The sequence below is a fragment of the Myotis davidii genome, unplaced genomic scaffold, assembly GCF_000327345.1.
Source record: "Myotis davidii unplaced genomic scaffold, ASM32734v1 scaffold199, whole genome shotgun sequence".
Taxonomy (NCBI): Eukaryota; Metazoa; Chordata; class Mammalia; order Chiroptera; family Vespertilionidae; genus Myotis; species Myotis davidii.
The window spans coordinates 4115989-4131507 of record NW_006290680.1 but is presented as its reverse complement, the minus strand read 5'-3'; the positions used below and the strand labels follow the sequence as shown (position 1 = coordinate 4131507).

Genomic DNA, 15519 nt, shown 5'->3' with positions numbered 1-15519 from the left:
CATTCGGCCCCAGCTCACCTGCCGTCCCGCCGCCTCGCCAAGCCGTCAGCTCGCAGCGCCTCCCCCGGGCTGCTGGGCGCCAGCAGCGGAGCCCGTTGCCTTGGCGACCGGAGCTACTTACCCTCGCGGCTCGCGCTACGGCGGCTCGGAGGGGACCAGGGCGCTTCGCCGGTCCTTCCGCGGCCGGGAGGGGGACAGCGGGTGGGCGTCGGGCCCCAGAGCGGCGAGGGTCCGGCTTGCTGGGATTTGGCCCCGAGGGAAGAGACTGGAAGGGAATGCTGGGGAGGGGAGTAGCGAGGCCGGGGAGGACTGGAGCCTCCGACCTGCCTGTGCCTCAGTTTCTCTCCCTGTAACCTGTGGTGCAGGCCAACCGGGAAGAGGGCCGGCCGCTAGTGGAAGCTTCTCGCACTGGGAATAAGGACAGGAAACCTGACTTGGGTGGGGTGGCAGGTGCCTTTTTTTTTTTTTAAATCTCCGAAGCGGTGCTGTGGCAAATAATAAGCCTGTTTCTTTGGGCTCAAAGTGAGAATTAGGTTACCACATTTAATGTCATTACGGGAAATAATTTAATCTGTGACCAGCGATTGTACTTCTTGGAATTAGCATGCAGATACACTGGAACACGAATCCAAAGGATAGTCATTGCGCCATTGTTTGTAAAAGTATCAAGACCAGCCCTGACCGGTTTGGCTCAGTGGATAGAGCGTCGGCCTGCGAACTGAAGGGTCCCAGGTTCAATTCCGGTCAAGGGCATGTACCTTGGTTGGCTGATCGATGTTTCTAACTCCCTATCCCTCTCCCTTCCTCTGTGTAAAAAATCAATAAAATATATATGTTTTTTAAAAAAGTATCAAGACCAGTCTTAAGGTCCATGAGTAGGGGATTGAGTAAATAAATTATGGTGCATCCATAAAACAGCTTACTATAGCAAGAGAGAGACCCAGGAAGATAAAGATGTAGATACAATTTAGATGTAGACTTGTAAAAAGGGGGTGATGGATCACACATACGTATATAATGTTGGCATAGGCACATATGAACTGTGGAAAGAGATCTGCGAGATGCGGGGGGTGGTTTAAAATAATGCATTTTCACTGTATGTTCTTTTAAAAAATGTATTTTATTGATTTTAGAGAGGAAGGGAGCGGGGGAGAGAGAGAAATATCAATGATGAGAGAGAATCATTGATTGGCTGCCTCCTGCAGGCTCCCTACTGGGGATGGAGCCAGGCATGTGCCCTTGACCGGGATGGAACTTGGGACCCTTTCAGTCCGTAGGCAGACTGAGTCAAACTGGCTAGGGCTTTAATGTAGTATTTTCAAAAACCAAGTACATGTATTACCTTTTCAAACAATATATAGGAATGTAGGAGATCCGAATATGCCACCCCCAAAATATGCCACTTTCTAAGGATTATTTTGAGCTGAAGGCAATTGAGAAATAGACACAGACTCTGCCCTCACCCAATAAATTTCCCTTATTAAGTCCCCCACCCCGCCCCCACTCCCCAGGGAAGACAGAAAATAATCATAGGAGACAATTCTAGACTCTTATCAGTGAGAGAAAATCTACATAACAAATCTTGCTAAAAAAAAATCTTTATCTTCTATTAATTTCTGCCACTATCTACCTTCCCACAGCATGCCCCCTAAAAAGCCTAAACCCCTTTCCATTGTCTTACCACTTCTCTACAAATTTGAAGTTTACCAGCCTTGATCAATTGGTATAAAAGCCTCCATGCTTGGCCAGTCACTGAACCTAACAGGAGAAGACAACCTTTCCTCTCCTACAGGAGACAAAAAAAAACAACACATCGAGTTTTGACAATCAACAGGTAAATATGGGAGGGGCTGTTTGGGTGGCAGTGAGCCCCCCACCTTAGAAGAGATGTTGCTGAGGTGGAAAATAGGAGTAGAGGATCTCAAAGATGTGCTTTCCTCCAACTTTGCCATCTAGAGGAGGCACACTGAGCCACTTGGGGTTAAAAACACAGAGATGGGCAGGATACCACATTTGGGAGGGCTCATGCTTGCAGGTCAGAAAATGAAAAGCTCTTCAGCTGCTGGCTTGACCCAGTGTTCCCGACATCAACAGTGCTCACAGAATGTAAACAAGTATCAGACAAGGCCACTGCTTATTTGGAACAAGGCAGACACACAGTGATTCAACAACTTCCTCTTCTAACATGAGTGGGTCCTGCTTTTTTTTCTTCTTCTCTTTTTCTTTTTCAATGACAATTCTGGCCCTGCTTTACTTAATCTTCTTACCTCCAGGATAAAAATTAAGATGCCTAATCATCAAATTGTCCCTGCTTCCTGACTGTGTCCAATTCAAAACAATTCCCCACTTCCTTAAACCATCCGTAGAGTATCCAAATCCTAACATAAACTCTTTCCAAGTCCCTCTTACCAAGATTCCTCACGGTTTCCCTGGTGTGTGTTCTCCCTTAAAGAACAAGCTGAATAAATAAATCTTTTTGATAACAGCGTTTTAAGAGCTACCTGGAAAGTTCAGTGGTCCTGAAGCAGCCTGCCCTGGGCAGGTGTTTGGGGGGAGGGGAGGAGTTAGGCTAAGGCAGGAAGTAGGAAAGCTTGAGCAATTCTTCCTCTGCCATAAACCAACCCTTCCTGTGGCCTTCGGCAAACCATTTCACTTTGAGCCTTTTTCCATTTCAGTAAAAGAAGAGATCTGAATATATTTCTAAGGTGTCTTCCAATCTAAATATAGAATTCCAAGCTCTATGGGTTTTTGTATTCTCAGGTAAATGTTCCCCCTACGTGAGGCATTTGTACAACATGGTCATCATTGGCAAGTCTACATACCACCTACACTGTTATGTATTTAAATAAATCATTTTCAAGTTTTCTTTCTTTAAATAGAATCTCAATTTTTTTGCTGGCATCTACAAAAGAAAATTTACCTCATTGCTTAAATGGAAAACCAGCTTTGGTTGGTAGAAATGGAAGTTTTTTGCGAACACACACACACAAACCCTGAAATAAAACAGTTATTTAACTGTAGATGTGGTTATCTGTGGAGAGATGTGGAAAATGAAGCCTTCATTCTGTTAAAAAGGGAGATAAGCAAGTGTTAGAAAAATGTTAAATACATACTAGTCCCAAACAAACTTTTTCTATGGTTTGAAACAGGACTTTTTCACTGTGCCTTCCAATGATATACAGAGCCCACATTTTAGGAAACAATGTTCATTTTTCCCTGATAAAGTTGACTCATCTTTTAGTTCTCAGATTAAATTCCTCAGAACAACCTCCCATGCCTCCCCCACCCCCTCCATCCCCCACAACTAAATTGCTTTCCCTGTACCTAGTGGGCATTAAATTTTTATTGAAAGAATATTCCCTTAGGCTACTTCTTCATAGTACTCATCACAATACCGTATGTTATGGTGCATTTATGTTGTCAGTCTCTTCTTAACTAGGCCATAAATTCTGGTTACACTTTGTAACCGGTCAACCAAGGGGTTTGGGCAGACTGTCACTACTTCAGCCAATTAAGCAGAGACAGGATTGAATCATATATGAGCGTTTATTCCAATAATGCCAGCAGTATGGGAGAGCAGTAGGTCATCCACAAAAATCTGCTCGGCACCCCACCATAAGGCAACTGCTTATATTGGGTAGAAGGACAAGATTACGTGGAGAAGTAGGAATTACAGGTATGGGAAAATGAGCATGGGACAATCATTACAGGTTACAAGTCATGTAGGCTGGGGGGAGGGGCAGAGTTACAGAAAGCGGCGCCAGCCAGATTTCAGGTAGTAGGGGCGGAGGGTTGTAAAGAGCAGGTGCCTCCAGGACTAGGTGCCCCGAGGTTGTAAATCTTTCCACAATGATAGGCAGTTCTCCGAAGGAGGACAGACTGCATTCCGATGTTAGCTCCCATGTCCCAGGGCGTACCATTCTCAGCGAGGTTAGACTGCTTTGTCTAATCAGAAAAGAACAATCACGGTTAACAGAGCATGATTAATATTTCTTATAATTATAGTCAATTTCTAATATTCTATTTCTGCCCCTAACAACTTCAGTATCCCAGATGTTAACACATAATGGGTTCCCAGGGAATACAAATGAGGTGAAGAAATCAAGCCTCCACAATCCTAAAGCGCTGGCAGGCTTAGCCCCGCCTCCTCCGATTGGCGAGGATTTAGCCCCGCCTTCTTTCTCTACCAATGATAGGTGCCTTCTGAGCCGCGGCCGAGGGCGGTGGGCGGGGCCACGCAATGACGCTAGCCGCGCGTTTCCGGCTTGAGAAACCTTGGTGTTTCTGAGGAGACACCTCAACTGGCAGTAACCACGCGCAGCGAGAAGCCTCCGGATCCGCCGCTTCCATCGCCCGCGTCACCATGGGAGCTGTGCTGGGCGTCTGCTCCCTGGCCAGCTGGGTGAGTTCCTGGGCTAGTGTCTCGGTCTGACCTGTGATTTGGACGAGGGGGGGCGATAGTGAGCCCCGAGATCAAAACCGAACGGGCCTCGGCTGCAGACGCCCGGGAATTGGAGGGACCGGCCCTGAGCTGCGGAGAGTATCCAAGGGTCCAGGCCAAAATTCGCGATCGGGAGCGGACGGCTCACTTTCCGCGTTTGATGAGCGTAGGAGGCCAGGCCGCCATTGTTTACAATTTCCGTTGCCCCGCCCCCAGGAGCCTTCCGGCTTCTGGTTTCAGCAGCCGCTGGAATGGGACCGAGGAATGAGCTCCCAAAGCAGGAGCTCTTGGGTTCATTTCGAAGCACCTTCTTAAGGTGGCGCCATTTAATTTGCGTGGTTTGAATACTATTTTTATCCTGTAGCGCGGGATTTGCCAAAGCTACAGAGTGTGTGGCAGAACTGTGGGTTTAACCAAGGCTTGTGCAGTTCTGGTGCAAGGGGATGAAGGCCTTGTAGATTATTATTCAAGATTGGAAGCCACCGTCTGAACTTTGGGGACCTTGTGTAAGTCCCGTAAGACGAGGACAATAACTCCGGCATCTTCCGTCTGGAATGCTGTTGTGGGATACAGTTGAATCATTTTGTAGATTGTAAACTCCATGTTTTAAAAAGGGAATTTTAGGACCTATAGAATAGAATATGCGGAGTTCCCTCGTATACTCACTTCAGAGGACTGTCTGGGCTCATTCCACTACCGTTTCTTAGGGCCACCTTGGCTCCCTCTCCCTCCCGTCCCCATGTTGAGCGTGGACCTATGAACCAGATCACGTTTTGATACCGGGTTGCGGGTTCGATCCCCAGGAGGCAGTGATGATTCTCTCTCACTCCCTCCCCCTTCCTCTCTGAAATAAATAAAAATATATTTTTAAAAAGATTGTGGATCTTAAAAAGGGTAGGTTCCTTGAGAGCAGTGGCTTTCCAAATTTTTTTTTTGACCCAAAGTAAATAGATTTTACATAGTTGAGTTAATACATCCATGTAGGCACAAGTTTCATGAAATCTTACCTTTACCATCTGCTGTACAATTTTTCTACCACATTAAAAAAAATTCTGGTCAGTTGATTTTTATAATCCACGAGTGGGTTAAACTCACTATTTATAAAATAGGGGAGTAAAAACTTTTCTTCCACCCTTGGTTGGTAGGTAGGGACCTGTGACAAAAGACAGATTAGCAAAAGAAAGAAAGAGTTTATCTATGCTGCAAAACCCACATTCACACACAGTTGCTCAGTGATGAACTCAAATTACTGGGTCTTATGGTAATTCTATGTTTAACTTTTTGAGGAATCGCCAGGTTACTATTTATTTATCTATGTATTTGTTTATTTTTACTGATTTTAGAGAGAGGAAGGAAGGGAGGGAGAGAAAAAAAACATCGATATGAGAGAGAAACATCTATCAGTTGCCTCCTATATGCAAACTGACTGGGAATTGAACCCACTAACTTTTGGTGTTCTGGAGGACACTCCAACCAACTGAGCCACACTGGCCAGGTCTCCAGGTTACTCTTGAATAGAGCATAATGGCTCTTGCTATCATCTATAATAATAAAAGTGAAATATGCTAATTTGACTGGATGTCCTTCCCCATGAAGTCAGGCTGCAAGGGAAGCCATCCCGGGTGCCAGAGGGAAGCCAGTGCCGGCAGGCGGGGGAAGGAAGGCCTACTCTTGCATGAATTTCGTGCATTGGGCCTCTAGTTATTTATAAGGGTTTCCATGTAATGTTGCTTGTAATATCAAATTTGGTAACGAGAGTTCTCGGTAAATAGCAAGTGCAGTTAGGTGTATATTTTTCTCATTAAGATATATTGTTTTTAAAGATAATATGATACCTGTGTGAATATAAATAAAATTTATTGGGCACTTACTACGTTTTAGGTCCTGTGTTGAGTGCTTATTTAATACAGTAATGTCTGAGGGAGGAAGATTCTGTTAGAGTCTATGTTATAGATGGAGAAAAAGGTTTGCTGAGATAAAGTGGCAGAAATAACATTGACTCCAGAGCCCCTACTTTTAACCACTTCCTCCCAGTTGTAATTCTCTGTTTGAACTGTCAAAGTCTGGCTGGCTTCGTTTTCTATTCTGCGATGCCTCTGTCAGGAAGGAGTCCACTGAAAGCTCTCAGATGGCCATATGTGCGTATTACAGGTTCCCTGCCTTTGTGGTGGTGCATCGTGTTTGCTGTGCGGTTGCTGTCCCAACAGTAAGAATTCCACTGTGACCCGCCTCATTTATGCTTCTCTTCTCATCCTGGGCACTGTTGTATCCTGCATCATGCAAACGGAAGGGGTAAAAAATCAGCTGAAGAAGGTTAGTAGAAGTAACAGAACCCTTAATGTACTGATTATCTTTATATTCTGCAAAATTTTAGTTGACATTAATATTCTTACTTATTTCTTCACTTACGAAAGTCAATCAAATTCATTGTAATTTGGGATATAGTTAAGATACAGAATATGAAGGGATTAGTCCTTTCCCAGAAATAAAGGAAGTTTAAGTGAACATCTTCAGGTTTTAGTCTAACAACCGAGAGAGGCAACAGATATTAAAAGGGTGGCCCTAAAACTTAAACATTTAAACTGATCCAGGCCTTTGAAAGGAGTGAGTTGTAGCATGAAAATTCCTGGGATAATGGGAGATAACCTCATCAGTAGAGAAGCGTAAAGAAGAGAGCACTGCACTTTTATTTCCAAAATGCAAGTTGTTTATACTCTCTGGTGACAAGGTTGTAAATGATTGGAAGACAGAGAGAATAATCCCACAGGATAGTGTTGGAGTTGTTGAAGTAGTCAGTTTCTTAAATCCAAACTTTCCTATGGTGGGGTGGAATCTGTTTAAATGTGGGTGTTTCAAGCTTTATTGACATTATTTTTTCCAGATTCCTGGATTCTGTGAAGGGGGATTTAAAATCAAGGTGGCTGATTTAAAGGCTGATACAGATTGTAATGTGCAGGTCGGTTTCAAAGCTGTATATCGGATCAGCTTCGCCTTGGCCATCTTTTTCTTTGCCTTTTCTCTACTCATGTTAAAAGTAAAAACAAGTAAAGATCCCAGAGCAGCAATACACAATGGGTATGTAAGATTTATTTATTATTACTTTGTTATATTATGGTGTGGACCTTCGCATTCAGCAGTTAATGTTGCCATTCTGATGGGAGCAGTAGAGTATGTAAATCAGTGGCCCAGATGTGTGTCTGACCTATTGTACATGTGAAATTGTTTCAGTGTCATTTTCAATTGGAGACCTGTAGCATTGGAGGAGGTAGAGGGGATGAGGAGAGTCTTATCTTTTTTTTCTTTTTTAAATATGTTTTTATTGATTTCAGAGATGGGAAGGGAGAGAGGAAGAGAGAAAAACATCAATGATGAGAGAGAATCATTGATCGGCTGCCTTTCTGCAGGCCCCTTACTGAGGATTGAATCTGCAAGCCCAGCATGTGCCCTGACCAGGAATCAAACTGACCTCCTGGTTGATGGGTTGGTGCTCAACCATTGAGCCACACCGGCTGGCTTATCTTTTTTTTTAATTAAATCTTTATTGTTGAAGTATTACATGTGTCTCCCTTCCCCCCATTGATCGACTCCTTCTGTCCTCCGCCCCAGGCCTGTTGTTTCAAGCTTCTAGATTTTATTGAACACCTGTGAAATAGTTCAAGCACTGTGCTAGGTACCACATAAACAAAGATACTTATTTATTTTCCTTTCTATTGTTAAAAGATAAGATGTGCATGTTATATTTAAACTAGAGGCCCAGTGCACGGAATTCGTGCACTAGTAGGGTCCCTAGTGGCTGCTGACCAGGTACTCCCTCCCTTCCCCCCCGGCTGCCTGCTGCCTGCCGCCACCGGCTGAGCCTCCCTCCCTTCCCCGGGGTCGGCCAGGCGCCCCCTGGTCAAACTCCTGGAAGAACTCTGGTCAGGGGACAATTTGCATACTATGCTTTTATTATGTAGGATAGTATTCAGAAAGATAAACAGTGGATATATTTGAGCTACTGATTTACTTACTCTGTTTCTTTCTATTCCTGGCTCCTAGTTCCCCTAATTCTTGTTTGAAGAGTAAAGGGAGTTTTGTAAACTTTATAAGTAAATTCTCTCCTTTTTATGATGCAATAACTAAATTTGAGAGAGGTTATATAAATTGCTTGAGATCTCAGCCAGTGAGGTTGGAACTGAGATTGAAACTCAGGTCTGTCCAGCTCCAAAGCCTGATTCTTTCCACTCTGCCATACAAGGAGTCTTTAAAGATCATGGACTAAAAGCCAGGTTTGGTCTTGGCTTTGCCAGTGATGAACTGTGTAATTGTGAGCAAGGCCCTTACATCCTATGTTGTAAAAGAAGGATTGGGAAATAACTTTTCTCCACACCTAATAGTTAATTGCCCTATATTTAGCTAACATTGTTTATCTAGAACACTTCAGAATTCTAGAAAAAGTCCTATCTTTAAGTGCTAAAAGTAGGGAAACTAAGGATACATGTTCCTCTTAATGTGAATGATCTGTTCCCTGTGCTGTTTATTCTTAAATTGTGTGAAGTACTGAATGAAGTAGCCTCATATCAAATGAAGATCTAAGTCAAGTCATGTTGGAAATGCTACTAAGGCTTTATTTTTGCATTTTAGAAATTCATTTTCTCACTATTAGGGTGAAAATTAGCATTTCATAAATGCCTTTTTAAATATTTTAATAGGTTTTGGTTCTTCAAAATTGCTGCCATTGTTGGTATCATGGTTGGATCTTTCTACATTCCTGGGGGTAATTTCACCACAGGTATGGCTCACTATTTAATTATAATATATACAGACTCTATATGATGAAGTTAAAACTATGTTTTCAGTATTGATTTTGCAGAACTGACAAAGGAGGTGGTGTCCAATTATTTGACTTGGTACTAATATTAAGATATTAAGGCATTCAGGTCACTTCTCAGCTGTTCGGGAACCATATGTTAATTGTTTGTCAATATTTTAACAGTCTATCTTACTTGACAATACTCAGTTTATCAGAGAGCGTGTCACCGTAAGGACTTATAACTCATGTGCTCTACACCCGTCTCAGCCTCCTTCCTTAGCCTGCCACTATGGCATTGAGTGACATGTGGATTTCCACTATGATTTTTTCCTCCCTGTAAAGGGAAAAGGCTTATAGTAGCATTTGGAATGTTAGATCCTAGGCTCCCTTTGGCACAAGATAAAACAAGTTTTAAAAGATCTGAAGCCCACAGAACACTTCTCAGACAATGCCTTTGATTTTGGAATTGGAGTAATCTTGCTGAACTGTTGGAGACAGAATATGTTTTTACCACCTATCTCTTACTTGAATTGAAATCTTTTTAGAATGTTAGCAACATTGTGAAATGTTACTTGTATGGTAAAGAATAACTTTGTTCTTTTGACTTGTAGCCTGGTTTGTTATTGGCATGATTGGGGCCTTTATCTTCATTCTTATCCAGCTGGTGCTATTGGTAGACATGGCTCACTCTGTGAATGAATCATGTGTAAATCGAATGGAAGAAGGTAACCCAAGGTGCTGGTATGCTGGTAAGTATCTAACTCAACTATGAGAGCCACACTGCATTATGCTACATGAAACAGGGCGAACAAGAAAAACACCCATTGATTTAAATGTACAAACTTTCAGGGTCGAGCTGACTTAAAAACTATACATTCCCATTGAGTTAATTCTGAATTATATGCATTACTGGAAGGGAGTAGCACAGATAATATAAATCATTGGATTCCCCCAATTCATTTATTTTGAGATTTGTAATGTAACTACATGCATTTATATAAGGGGGGAATTGTTTACCTGGACAAGGGGACTCAGATGCATTCTGCATATGGGACATCTGCCAACATAGGCAGAAGAAAGTGAACAGTACTTACTGCTTTATTCAGAGTATGACCCCACACCTCTTGTAAAATCCTTTTGGTGGAAAAAGGGTACTTAAAATTTTTAAGTTGGGAACATAATTTATAGCCTGTAAATAATGGGGAGGGACTTTGGAACCCTTCGCTTATTAGGAACAATGACCCAGCTGTATTTTAGTTTTAAAAATAATGGTTGAGATTGCCTGACTCCACCTCACACCCCCCTCCCCCAATTATAAAATAATAGATACTGTGTGTCAAGAACTTGAAAATCGAAAATTACCCAAAATCTAAGTCCCCGGTAATTATTATTCACTGTTAACATATTAGTCTACATGTATATCTTCTATGTATAGGAAAAAGTCATTGAAAAACGTATAATATGTTTGTGTCTTATTTATTTTTTTAATGTAATATATTTTCTTTCTTTTTTTTTTTTTAAATATATTTTATTGATTTTTTACAGAGAGGAAGGGAGAGAGATAGAGAGCCAGAAACATCGATGAGAGAGAAACATCGATCAGCTGCCTCCTGCACACCCCCCACCGGGGATGTGCCCGCAACCCAGGTACACGCCCCTGACCGGAATCGAACCTGGGACCCTTCAGTCCGCAGGCCAATGCTCTATCCACTGAGCCAAACCGGTTTCGGCGTAATATATTTTCAAATAGTTTATAGTTTGACCATTTTAAGAACTTAGAAATAAGCTTGTTGTGAATGACCCATGTCCCACATGGTTCAGGGTTCGGGATCTGGAGAAAGGGCCACACACAAAATAAAAAGACGAGATAAGAAATGATAATTTGGAAATTGGAGGGCCAGGTGAGAGCCCAATGCAAGAAGATGGACTCTGCCTCTGCTCAGGCCTCGCCATCCTTTTATTCAGTTTGGGATCCACCTATAACCCTTAGGCCGGCAAGTTCCAGTAACAGGCAGACTATCTTATCAGTAAGGATTTACATGACTATCTGGTGGGGAAGTTGCTAAACAGTGGGTGCATAGCTCTGACCTTGGCCAGGGCTTCAAGGGTCACCAGCCTTCCGAGCTCCTTGTCCACACCTCTCTGCTAGAGAAGACAATAGGTGGTTTCCCACAGCTTGTGAATAAGTTTGGCTACAGTACAGAAATAAATACCTAATAACATATTTCTGAGTACATTTCTGATTATTTCCTTAGAATAAATTCCCAGAAGTAGAAGAGTGAAAGGGTATGGATATTTTTAGCACATGCTATCAAATTGTTTAGTTTTCTTTTCATCTTATATAGTTAGGATGCTTCTTTTTAAATTGAAAAAAAGTACCATTTTTAGTATAAACACAAATGGTAGAATTTTATAAAGAATAAAACATGCGCCGAAACCGGTTTGGCTCAGTGGATAGAGCGTCGGTCTGCGGACTGGGGGGTCCCGGGTTCGATTCCGGTCAAGGGCATGTGCGTGGGTTGCGGGCACATCCCCAGTGGGGGATGTGCAGGAGGCGGCTGATCGATGTTTCTCTCTCATCGATGTTTCTGGCTCTCTATCTCTCTCCCTTCCTCTCTGTAAAAAATCAATAAAATATATTTAAAAAAAAAAAAAAAGAATAAAACATGCAACTCTACCAACTTGCAACAACCCACTTTCCTCTCCAGATGTAACCACTGGAAGGTAGTAGCACAGATAATATAAACAGCACCAACTGGATAAGAATGAATTCAGTTATGTTTAAATGTAAATAGGTTTATACTATACATTGTTCTATGACTTACTCTTTTTTTTTTAATTTTGGTAACCTTTAATCCAGAAAGCTTCTCTTTTTATTTTTTAAATATATTTATTGATTTCAGAAAGGAAGGGAGAGGGAGAGAGAGATAGAAACATCAATAATGAGAGAGAATCATTGATCGGCTGTCTCCTGCACATCCCCTACTGGAGACTGAGCCTGCCACCCAGGCATGTGCCCTTGGGCGGAATCAACCGGGGACCCTTCAGTCCGCAGGCCTACGTTCTATCCACTGAACCAAACTGACTAGGGCTGCTCTTTTCACTTACTGTATGATGAATATTCTTTCCTATCAGTGAACATAGGTATGTCTTACTCATTTAACAGTTGCATGGTATTCCAATCCATACAATTCCTGATGTTCCATGGCATGGTATACCATAATTCATTTAACCATTGCCCTGTTATTGGTCACTTAAACTGTAATGTCTATATATTGCAGAAAAATATTTTTTTAAATTGTCTATCATTATGGATTGGGAATCCTGAAACTTTTCCTTCTTCCTGACTAATAAAATTTCTTTCTTTCTTCTTTTTTTTTTTTACCTATTTACTTCTGTTTTGTATAATTCATTTTGGATCACTCCAACTATAGGAGAGTTTAATAATGAATTGTAGATTTGCCCTACTTTGGAGAAACTAAAAGTAGAGAAATCTTGTATGTTAAGATAGAAAAGCATTAAGAACTCTGCTAGTAACCTAATGTATATCATTATTTTATAGTAACTACTAGAGGCCCAGTGTATGAAATTCGTGCACTTGGGGATGGGGGGTGTCCCTCAGCCCGGCCTGTGCCCTCTCATAGTCCAGGAGCCCTGCGATCAATTGCCCCAAAGAGGTAGGCCCCACCTACCCAGCCAGGGCTCTGAGATGGATTGCCCCACAGAGGGAGGCCCTGCCCACTCGCCATAGCCCACTGGTCGGTGGCCTGGGCCTCCCTCTTTGGGGCGATCATGGAGCACCCCCTATTGATCGATCATCCCGCTGATATGGTCATGTTGTGATAGCAAACAGGTTTATGTAGCCAGCGGCTACAGAAGAAAAACGACCACAAAAGATGCCTGTCTGTTCTGTTGAGTGCTAACACCATCCCTAGCACTGAGCTTGCTGTGAACTGGGACATTTTAAAGGCTAAGAGATCTTTTAGGTTCCTAAGAAAAGCTTATAATGAACAATATTTTGTATTTAGTTAGAATTTACTCTGGTTAGAATGATCAGATGTCTGGTTTTTTAGCCCATGAACTCAAGTTAGGTAATCCAGAAAGTGAATTCAGTTGTTTGGTGGATTTTGTAATTTAACATTGAGCCAACTTGAACACAATCTGAAACTTCAACCTTAGGGCTTCTGTCATTTCACTGTAAATTAGTAACCATCATAAAAGTGAAATAATGTCTATTTTTATACGGAGAAGAAAATTGGTCTTTATTTATAAAAGTTTTTTAGGATTGGGGATATTCATACTGTGGTTTTTTTTTTCTTTTCAGTTTTACTATCTGTCACAAGCAGCCTGTATATCTCTTCAATCCTCTTTGTCAGTTTGCTCTACATATACTACACCAAACCAGATGGCTGCACAGAGAACAAGTTCTTTATCAGTATTAATCTGATCCTTTGTGTTGTGGTTTCTATTATATCCATTCATCCAAAAATTCAGGTATGGTGGTTTTCTGCTTCTTCTTCCTGTGGGATTTTTAATTAATGCTAAACTTGAAACCTAGGTAACCTCCTATATGAATTTATGTCCAAATTAAACATTTTTCCATATTATGATAAAGTCTTCATAATTATAACTTAGTAATTATAAAAAGTGCCATTGAGTTGCCTGTAGTATAATTAAATGAGTAATTTTCTTATTTAAGAAAACCTAAGCAACTTGAGAATTTATAATTTCATAAGATTATTTACAACTTGAGAATGATTTTTATGAATCATTAACCAAGATATTTTAGGGGGATTAAACTAAAAAAAAGAATTGATTTTTAATACTTACAAACAAAACTTATGCTCCTAAGTTTTATCACTTAAATAACATACTTTTAAAAATTAATGGAGTTTTATATATGAAACTAGAGGCCCAGTGCACGACAGGAGCAGGCCTAAGCTGGCAGTCGGACATCCCCCAATGTGTCCCTAGCCCTGCCATGGAGGTGGGAGTGGCTCCCGCCTCCGTCACTGCACTCACCAGCCGTGAACCTGGCTTCTGGCTGAGCAGCGCTCCCCTTGTGGGAGTGTACTGACCACCAGGGGGCAGCTCCTATGTTGAGCGTCTGCCCCCTGGTGGTCAGTGCTTGTCAGCAACTGGTCGTTCTGCCATTTGGTTGATTTGCATATTAGCTTTTTATTACATAGGATGTGAAAAGAACATCTAGACATCACCCCTCTTTTTAAAAATGAGGAAAGTGAAGTTCCAGAGAGATGATGGGTTACCCAGCTAGTTAGTGGCAAAGCTGAGTTTAGATTCCGTTACACTAAGAGACTAATAAATTGAAGCTTTTGTGTGATAAACAGGAATTTCCAGGATTATGAAATGCCTTGAGAACCAATAATATATGCTTCCTCTTCCTGGGTTCTTTTTCAAGCTAGCTCAAACTGAAAGGTTACTTGTCATCTTTTCAACATCAGAAGGTTCTTAGTGAATAACAGTTCAGTGGATCCCAGAGAAGTACACCAAGTTTTAGAATGTCAGCCCTTGCAATCCCTGTAGCATTGTTTTCTTTTTGATTCTATAGGAACACCACCCTCGTTCTGGCCTCCTGCAGTCCTCCATCATCACACTCTACACCATATACCTTACGTGGTCAGCCCTGACCAATGAGCCTGGTAAGAGAATGGCAATAACACATTCATCTGATGAAAGTAGGAAATTATTCCTTTGGTAGAGTAAAAAGTAAAGCTAGAGCAGATTCAAACAAATGAACAAACAGAAAACTGAAACTTCACTGGAAAGTATAATGTCACTGCAGATACTTGCCTTTCAGGTTTTATTCTCCATGTCTATTCATAGCTACTCCTCGCTGACAGTCTAAGGAACTGCAATCCTTTATGTTAGTCTTGGCTGTCGATTTCCAACCTTTATTTTTTGCCAACCTGACAAAAAAAACACAATAGGTATAATTTCTGATTCATTCTCACTGATGACTATAATGTTGGCTGTAGTCATTTTTTTATTTGACAATCTAAGGGGAAAAAGATTAGTGCCCCTGACTAAATAGTCAGATTTTGCATGTTTTAAAAATTCTTGTGGTACAGCAGTTGAAAATTGCTGTTCTAGGCTTTTCCCTGGACTAAGTCAAATTGGTTGAGAGCTAGAAAAGACAAGATTGTCTTGGCTCTTTGTAGAATTGTTTTAATTGTATTTTACTTTGGTGTTACGGGCTCTAGAGGAAACAGCTGTAGGAAATCTTTTGTAGTTATTATAGAGTTGTTTCTCTTTTTTAAAAAATATT

The 15519-nt window shown here is 41.6% G+C and overlaps 2 protein-coding genes across 2 annotated transcripts in view; one reads left to right on the top strand and one right to left on the bottom strand.

Moving 5' to 3' along the window:
• Positions 1-109, bottom strand: part of PKIG (protein kinase (cAMP-dependent, catalytic) inhibitor gamma) — a 64421-nt gene extending 64312 nt beyond the window's left edge. The window contains exon 1 of the mRNA XM_006763776.2: positions 19-109. The gene's annotated coding sequence lies outside the window, so the exon portion shown is untranslated. The remainder of the gene's footprint in view (positions 1-18) is intronic.
• A 4156-nt stretch (positions 110-4265) lies between these two features.
• SERINC3 (serine incorporator 3) overlaps positions 4266-15519 on the top strand; it is a 17300-nt gene continuing 6046 nt past the window's right edge. The window contains exons 1-7 of the mRNA XM_015563933.1: positions 4266-4402; positions 6593-6754; positions 7323-7516; positions 9133-9212; positions 9845-9982; positions 13558-13727; positions 14803-14893. Of these exons, the coding sequence (XP_015419419.1) occupies positions 4364-4402; positions 6593-6754; positions 7323-7516; positions 9133-9212; positions 9845-9982; positions 13558-13727; positions 14803-14893 (874 nt within the window). The 5' untranslated portion in view covers positions 4266-4363. The remainder of the gene's footprint in view (positions 4403-6592; positions 6755-7322; positions 7517-9132; positions 9213-9844; positions 9983-13557; positions 13728-14802; positions 14894-15519) is intronic.